Below are 7940 nucleotides of genomic sequence, written 5' to 3'. Positions count from 1 at the left end.
CAAGCCCACATTCCTGTGCGACCTCCCCCCCTCTCCTGCCTCCTAATGGCGTGCTCCAAGTCTCTCATCATGTGCACCCAGCTAAATTCAGGACCCTCAATGGTACCTGTCCAGCTGTGACTGTGTCAATGAGAAAGGCACAACCTTGCCATCTTGCTCATTCTCCTCTTTTAACATTTTTGTTAACTCGCCATTTCATGTTTAGCACCGATTGTTCACTTAGCATTTCAAATCGGATCAGTTTATGTCGCCACACCATCACAGATGTGACGAGTGAGCGAGGGAAATAATCTGCAAGGTTGCAGCTTGATGGGTCCCTACCCCCGGCCTGAAACAAAGGGCAAGGCAGTGGTTACACATACACAGCTAGCACTAATGTCACTTGACCAAACGTAATTGGGGAAAGGGCGTGCGAGAGGGTGGCTTCCGCTGTGTTCACAAGATGCTTTTGAACACCAGAAGGAGGGTCGGACTTGGGAGAAAGGGTGCGTGGGATCATAGTTTCCGCTGCGTTAACGAGGTGCCTCTGCCTACCAGAAAGAGGGGCGTACTGACGCCATGTATAAAAAACACAAACGAATGAACTTATTTCAGATTCAACAGAAAATATATTGCACTTGAATGCATGCTCAAGGTAATTAAATATGTGAAAGGGTGATGAAAAACCATTATTGCACATTACTTTGAATTGTATGAGCATGTTAACATTTCGAGAAAATCTGGTGTTTAAGAATAACAGTATTTTGTGACTCAACCTTTCTGTGAGCACAAGATGTGGTGGTTCAGACTTGGTGTATAAGTGTTGTACTGTTGTTCTCTCACATAGCTTATTATTGGTGCTTTGGAAAAAAACTGCATACCTCATACTTTCAGTAAGAATGCCTGAAGCCAGTGTAGGTACCGTCGTCAGACGGGTACCTGCACCTTATTTATCCTGTGGAGCACACAGCTGGGGAGTATGTGTCGGTTCCCTTTTCCCAGGCGTTTTCATGTAAGGAATGCAAACTGCCTGTATGCTGTGTATCGCATCTGGCTGAAGAGTGAGGAAAGGAAAGTAACAATTTTGTTTTCAAGAATTTTTATATTTATCTTTTTATTAGGTAGGACGGCCTGAACCCGTCGTTCTTCCTACTTGCCAGAGCTATTCGAAGAACTGCTTCATTCAGGCAAGCGTGTTTGAAATTAGGTGTCTGTTGTGCAGCACTTGCTTCTTTGCTTTGCTATTATGGCTGCTACCTCTGGCAACACATGGAGTCTTCCTCTCCTTTTATCGGGACACATTCCCCACATGAGCACGTGGTATACTCTTGTCAAATGTTTATTTTTTCTTTGTTTTTTTACGAGTCATATTTTTTTTGTGTGTGTGTTAGGAGTCTGTAGAGGCGTGTCGGCCAGAATTCTTGAAGCAAGTATGCCTCAAAAAAGCGACGAATTTCGCTCGGCGACGTTCACCCTGCGCGCGGCGTCAAAACAGCTGTTGTCACCGCACGCAAAGCAAACTTGCTGGCGTGCAAAGTACATTGTTTTTTTTTTGTTTTTTTTTTTCGCAAATTGCTCCCAAGAACTATTCTAGAACTGCATTTGTACATTTCACTCAGCTTGCCGATGAAGCGTTAAATTTGAAAGGATCCGTGGAAGGCCGCTAACGACGACGAAACCCATGGCGGTGCTCGGAGAGCCGAAAATCTACCGGCCTTTTTCCTCATCCCTTAGTTTATTGCCAATAAACGTTTTCACTCAATCAATCAATCGAAAGAAACTGGCCGAATTGACTGCAGCGTGCACTATAACCTTTGGACTCGGATGTGCGTGGGAACCACAGTTACCGCACCAAACACGGGTGGCTTTTATACGCGAGCGCTCTTGCAACGGGCGAAAATAAAGCGAGGGAACTGCATCCGTTTTTTTTTTTCCTGCCACATTGAAACAGGACGACAGACTTTTAAAATGCCAGTGTGGTGGAATGATCTAGAGTGCCTCAATGTCCTTCTGTTTTAAGGTGATGCCACATTTTGTGGTACCCAATGCTGACAGCACGCGCTTACAAGAGAAATAAGAATAGCCGGCAGCAAAATGCCACCACTGTCAGTGCCAAGAGCTTGTGCAGGAAGACGAGATTTGACGCGCTCCACGACAAAAAAGAAACAAAAGTAGCGGGAACAATATGGCCAGATGTCATCACTCTAAACAAAGCGCACATGAAAACCCAGAATACGTACCAGTCTGTGTGCCCAGCACGTGCGGAGCCGGATATCTCGGTCTGTTGTGAAGCCAGCGGCTCCGCTGGCTCCGCGCTGCTCGTCGTGTCCGCGCGCGAGCCCTTCCTTTGCTTTGCTAAGGGCTCAAAGGCGTACGGGGTCACGCAGAGTCCTCGGAACATGAGGTTCTCCACCAGTACCCACTGAAGTTCTCAAGTATCCTTCCATGCTCGAAAATTTGTGTCGAATGTTGAACCACACGGGTAGCTCGCCAAGCGACAGCGAAGTAGAATCGCGCCTGGTCCTTTTACGACGTCACGGCCCCATCAGCCAATGACGTTCTGCGGCAACGAACGGCTGCTTGTTTTTAGATTTTTTAACGTTTAGTTTTGTTTTGAAGACAAATGATGGTGATATTTAGATTCTCAAGGAAAACCTACGCCGGAAAGAAGCATTAACTCATTTTTTTTTTTACAAGCGTTTCAGCTTCCCTTTAAGCTGCCCGACGGTTGACACGTGGATCCGACGAATCGACGACCTTGATGACATCTATCACTGGACTGACAGGCTGACAACCTGCAACACACTTACGAAGCTCGAGGGCCTGGCAAGGAGCTAGTACAATTCTCTCTGGTCAATAGATAAAACGTGGTCGGAATGGAAAGAAGAACTCAGGCGAGCGTTTCCGTCGGCAACATTGGCGCAACAACTGCACGTGACAAGGAGGATCGACGTCACAAGCGAGGTAAGCCGATTAAATCGTACTACTACAAATTCTCAAAGGCTCGTCGGTGTAACCTTATTGACGAAGCATGCATCGAGTACATCATAACCGGACTAAACGACGAATGCGCTATCAGGGCAGTCGGCTTACGCACATACAAATCCCCAAAAGAGCTACTTGACTGCTTAAAACGCCTTGTAGAGCGCTTGGACGACATGGCGTCCTCGGCTTCCCAGGCGTTAAAAGGGGACCGCTTTTAAGTTGAATCGCGCTCGTTTGCGACTTCAAGGCGCCGCGTCGACAACGGAGCCGACCGAGTGAGAGCGTCACGGACAGAGGTGCGCCGGGATTGGCTGGACCCTCCTCCACTCAGACAGAGGAGAAAACCGCTCTTCAACAAAAGGGAAGAAACGTTATGCTTCAACTGCGACGACTACGGTCACGGGCCCCTGAACTGCCCGTCACCCCAGCAGGAGGCGCGGCGCGGCGTTGGCAAGCACGTGGGACACGATGGAGTACGGGAGACGGAGAGATAGGCAGACGTGTCTTCCACATGCTCCGGATTTTCTGGTGGATTACCGCGGGTCCTGAACATTTTGGGGGTGAGTCTGCACTTTTTACGCATCGGAGGATCAAGCGAAACGGAAAAATATTGTTTTCTCACGAAATTCCGTGCGAAATAGCCATTATAAAAGAAAATCTGTCGGAGGGAGCTAGGACTCACGCTGGGCCTAGCGCCATGATGGCGAGGGAGCCGGAGAATCACGCTACCCTCTTGAACATCGCTAGATACAAGCAAGAATTGGCTGCTAGAGAGGAACAAAAAGGAGAAGACGACGACAAATTAAAATGGCAACTAGTTGGTGGATATAAAGGCCGCCGGATCATAAAGAATTTTAGAACGTCGCTCAAAGAGGAGACAAAGACCTTCGAGATTATCGTCGGAATCAAGGGGCTCGACCTAAGGAAAGCTGAAGCCTCTGAGATTTTTGCGTGCATCATGGCAGCGACCAACGTATCGCCACGGGAAGCGCTCGGAGAAGACTATGCTATCAAGAACGTACGTAACAACACGGTCACCGTGCATACAAACGATCAGGAACGGGCGGGGAAGTACCTAGGAATCAAGGGATTTCGATATGAGGGTAACGAATACGGAGCGCATGGATACACTGCAAACTCGGAAAACACTCTCCGAATAGTTGTCGCCAAAGTGTTCAGTAGAGAACGACAAACCAATAACCAAGAGATTTTGGAAGAACTGCAGCGGAACAATCCCAAAACATCCATAATCAATGCAAAGCGGATGGGCCGATCCGGGTTCATCTTGATTAGACTGGGCACGAAGGTTCTATTGGGCAACATCAAGATCTTTGGAAGCATCAACTGCTACCATATCTATTTGGAGAAGAAGGCATGCACCGCGTGCAGAAAAATCGGACATCGTGCAGATAATTGCTCCAAAGGTGTCAGCCGCAGATGCCCAAACTGCGGCGAGGAACACGACTTCTCTCAACGGGTGCCTGGAGTGAGGACCGATTACACGTGCACCCCCAAGTGCGTGATATGCAATGGACACCACTACACTGCAAGCAACACCTGTCGGGAACGCTACAAGCCTTTCAGGGAGGACAGGCCCAAACCGAAGAAGTCTTTCGTGACAACCGAAGATAGCACCACTACTTCTACCAGCGAAGAGGAAGAAACAATGAGCTAGGCTCGAGCCGCACGAGGCAAAAATACGAGGGAGCCGCAAGCCAAAGATGCACCCAAAAAATTTACCGATTCGGCGCTTGAGAAAGCAAACAAGAAACTAACCGAAGAATTGGCGTGCCTCAAGAAGAACTATGAAACGGCCATGCGTACAACCCAACAACTCCAACAGGAACAAATGAAAAGCAGCGCTCCCACACCAACGAGTGTCGTCACTGGAAATTAGAACATGGAAACCGACAACGAACATGGAAACCGACAACGGAATGCCAGCACCTCCACGGCCGACCGAAGTCAGGAAAGGACGACTCTGAAAGCTCGATCCAAACGAGCGCCAGCTGCTCATCGGAGAGAACATACAAGGCTAAACAAACCGAAGACTCGTCCCCTCAGAAAGCCGAAGCTGCGCTCAGCAGCATAATGGCAAGCCTTCAAAGACTGGATGAACGTATGAAGACGAACGAAGAGCGGATGACGTGCATTGAACAAGAATCTGCGAGACTAAATGCCAATCATGGAGGATAGCAGTAAAGTGTGCGTGTGGCCGTGGAACAGTGGGGGTATCAACACAAAGATTGGCTCGCTCAAAATGCTAATCATGGACACCGATTCTCTGCCGGATGTTTTGGCCGTACAAGAATCGTGCCTCAAGTGTGCGATACCGGGATACATAAGATACAGAATTATGGGACAAACAGAAGGAAAATTGGTACACACTTTCGTGAGGAGGGATCTACCAGTCAAACAGCACGACATAGAATTAAATGCCCAAGCCAAATCGGTCACCGTAGAAATTATGCCCAAACGCAAGACACAGAAAAGCCTAATCATCTGCAACGTGTACTCCAATCCAAAGGATACTTCCTATGCAGTCTCACAAATTTTCAAGAAGATATGGAACGTTGCAAAAGAAAATCCGGCGCTGACTCTGGGAGACTTTAACGCTCCACATATGTATGGGGCTACGAAAGAGATTCTGCGAAAGGAAAGCAAGTTGCACACCAGGCAGAAGCTCACGAAGCCTTGCTCCTAAACGACACTACAGAATACACTGGGATTGGAAACAGGACATGATGTCTCGTTTGACGAGTTCAAGAAGAGAATAATCGAGAAACCTATTCTGGCGCACGTCTCGTTCCACGCAAGAACAGAAGTCCACAATGATGCCAGCAAAGATGGGTTGGGAGCGATCCTCTTACAAAAGCAAACGAACAAAGAGCTCCACCCAGTCGTCTACGCCAGTTGATGAACAACCGACTACAAAGAGAGATACCATGCACTCACACGACCTGGAAACGTTGGCAGTTGTGTGGAAACTAGAAAGGTTCCCAACCTACCTTATCGGACTCAACTTGGAAGTGGTGAATGATTGTAATGCAGTGCATGCAACAATAAGCAAGAGAACTCTTCTGCCCCAAATTGGCAGGTGGTGGCTTGGTCTCCAGGAGTTCACCTTTCATATCAAGTAATGGAAGGGCACAACGATGGCGGACGTCGATGCGTTAGGTCGTTCTCCTTATGCCCCTTCCGAAGAGATGGAAGTTGTCAGTGGTCTGCAGATCCTCGCTACTAACGTCAAGAATGATCCCAAGAACATGGCTCGGAAGGAGAGACTTGAGCGAAAGCAACACCTCTCTAAAGAAGAGTGTCGCGCTCAAAGCAAATACTAGTTGCACAACCGAAAGGTGTCCAAGAAGTTTCAAGGCAATGACTCTGTGGAAAAACTTCTGTGGGTCGCTCCGAGCGAGGCACGTTGGAGGGTGGTAAAGTTGTGCCACGATGACAGTGGGCACTTCGCCGTGGACAAGACCCTGGCAAAACTCAGGGAAACGTACTGGTTCCCAGGCATAAAACGCTACGTGAGAAGATACATCGCTGCCTCCATCGAGTGCCTCTTTCACAAGACGCCATATGGAAAGAAACCGGCAAAGTTGCACAGCATCGAGAAGGTAGCGAAACCCTTTCACACCGTCGACATTGACCATTTCGGACCGTTTGTCAGGGAATAAGCCCAGAAAATTGAGAAAACAATACAAGGGACCGTTCCTTGACATGGAACAACTGCCCAACGACCGCTACCGTATCAAAGACTTTCCCGGTAGGCAGCGAACACGGAGACACTACAGCAGCATCGCTCCCGTGGACAAGATCAACCCCTGGAGTGCAGACGACTTCATCTCTGAAGATTCCGACGAGGATTCCGACCGGGACGGTCGGTAAGGCAGGACGGCCGAGTGTAACCCACGGTTTGCCACTGGGCCACGAGACGGTGCTGCTTTGCAAAAATCTACGCGCGCGCGCCTCAAACCCAGCGGGAGAAGAGGAGGACTCTCGCTCGGGCAGCGGAGAAGAGCGGACGTCCGACATGCCGTTAGATCAACAATAAAGCAAGTTATTTTACCAAATTCGTCTACGGAGTTAACATGTTTCAAGACAGCATTCGGAAACACTTGATGAGGTCCACTCGGTGCTCGACATACAGAGAAGTGAGGAGCCAATGCATATGGCTTGCCAATCAGTGATGAAGATCTACCGAACAGCCATGCAGATGTGCCATTTATAGTAAACGCTGACGGCTTAGGCGTTGTGCAAGTCAATGCAGGCAGCTCTTCAGGTGAACATCAAGGCTTGTTCAAGCAGTTTGCTTTGCTGCTACTGAAGTGGAAGGAGGGAAAACGACTTCGAAGTGCAACACTTGAAGAGATATATTCTGATGTTGTATTGTACCTGCAGTCATTTGCTGAACATTTCCTTGTACCTTCAGCTTCAGGTGATGCCAGAGATCAGCTGAAGTCATTTCTTGAGAGTAACCAACAAAAGCTTGTGAGGTGGAACGTGAAAACTAATGGAAATGTTGTTTGTCATTTGTCCATCTGGATAGTGTTTGTCTTGGCCGAGACTTGGGTGTAAATGTAGAGGTTGATTGATTGATTGATTGATTAGGGGCTTTCTGGTGAAACAGCGACGTGGCCATACTGCACCAAACTTAAATATTTATGTAAAACAGAGGTAAAGTGTTATTTAATGTAAAAGTAAAAGTCAGATACTCTGGCAGAAGACAAAATGCCGAGAAGGACCTAATTATCTGTGGTGACCACATAGTATAGAAAGTGCATGTTGGAAAAGCTAGAACTTATATGCAAAAAAAACTGTTTTCTCAAGGAACATAGCAACACGTTCAAAAGGAATAATCGGCTGCTCGCCAAGCACTAGTGCAGGGTGAAATGGAATACAATACCTTGAAAATTCTGGGAAACAGCAGCGTCTTTCTTATGCAAGGACAGAGCAGAGACCAAGAATATGCC

General features: G+C 48.0%; 1 protein-coding gene across 1 annotated transcript; it reads left to right on the top strand.

Annotated features, from left to right (window-relative positions):
- The first annotated feature begins 3664 nt into the window (after nt 1-3664).
- Nucleotides 3665-6619, top strand: LOC120851071. The gene has a single exon (XM_042290157.1). It carries the CDS (start codon nt 3665-3667, stop codon nt 4637-4639), a length of 975 nt encoding a protein of 324 aa, XP_042146091.1. The 3' UTR covers nt 4640-6619.
- Nucleotides 6620-7940: the final 1321 nt, after the last annotated feature.

The sequence above is a fragment of the Ixodes scapularis genome, unplaced genomic scaffold, assembly GCF_016920785.2.
Source record: "Ixodes scapularis isolate PalLabHiFi unplaced genomic scaffold, ASM1692078v2 PGA_scaffold1__304_contigs__length_218370807, whole genome shotgun sequence".
In the NCBI taxonomy this organism is placed as follows: Eukaryota; Metazoa; Arthropoda; class Arachnida; order Ixodida; family Ixodidae; genus Ixodes; species Ixodes scapularis.
The sequence above is the reverse complement of the archived record's forward strand: the minus strand, read 5'-3'. Positions and strand labels throughout refer to the sequence as shown.

What these genes read in the sequence shown, in the direction of transcription:
- LOC120851071 (XM_042290157.1), top strand. Translation starts at nt 3,665, where the DNA reads ATGGCGAGGGAGCCGGAGAATCACGCTACCCTCTTGAACATCGCTAGA.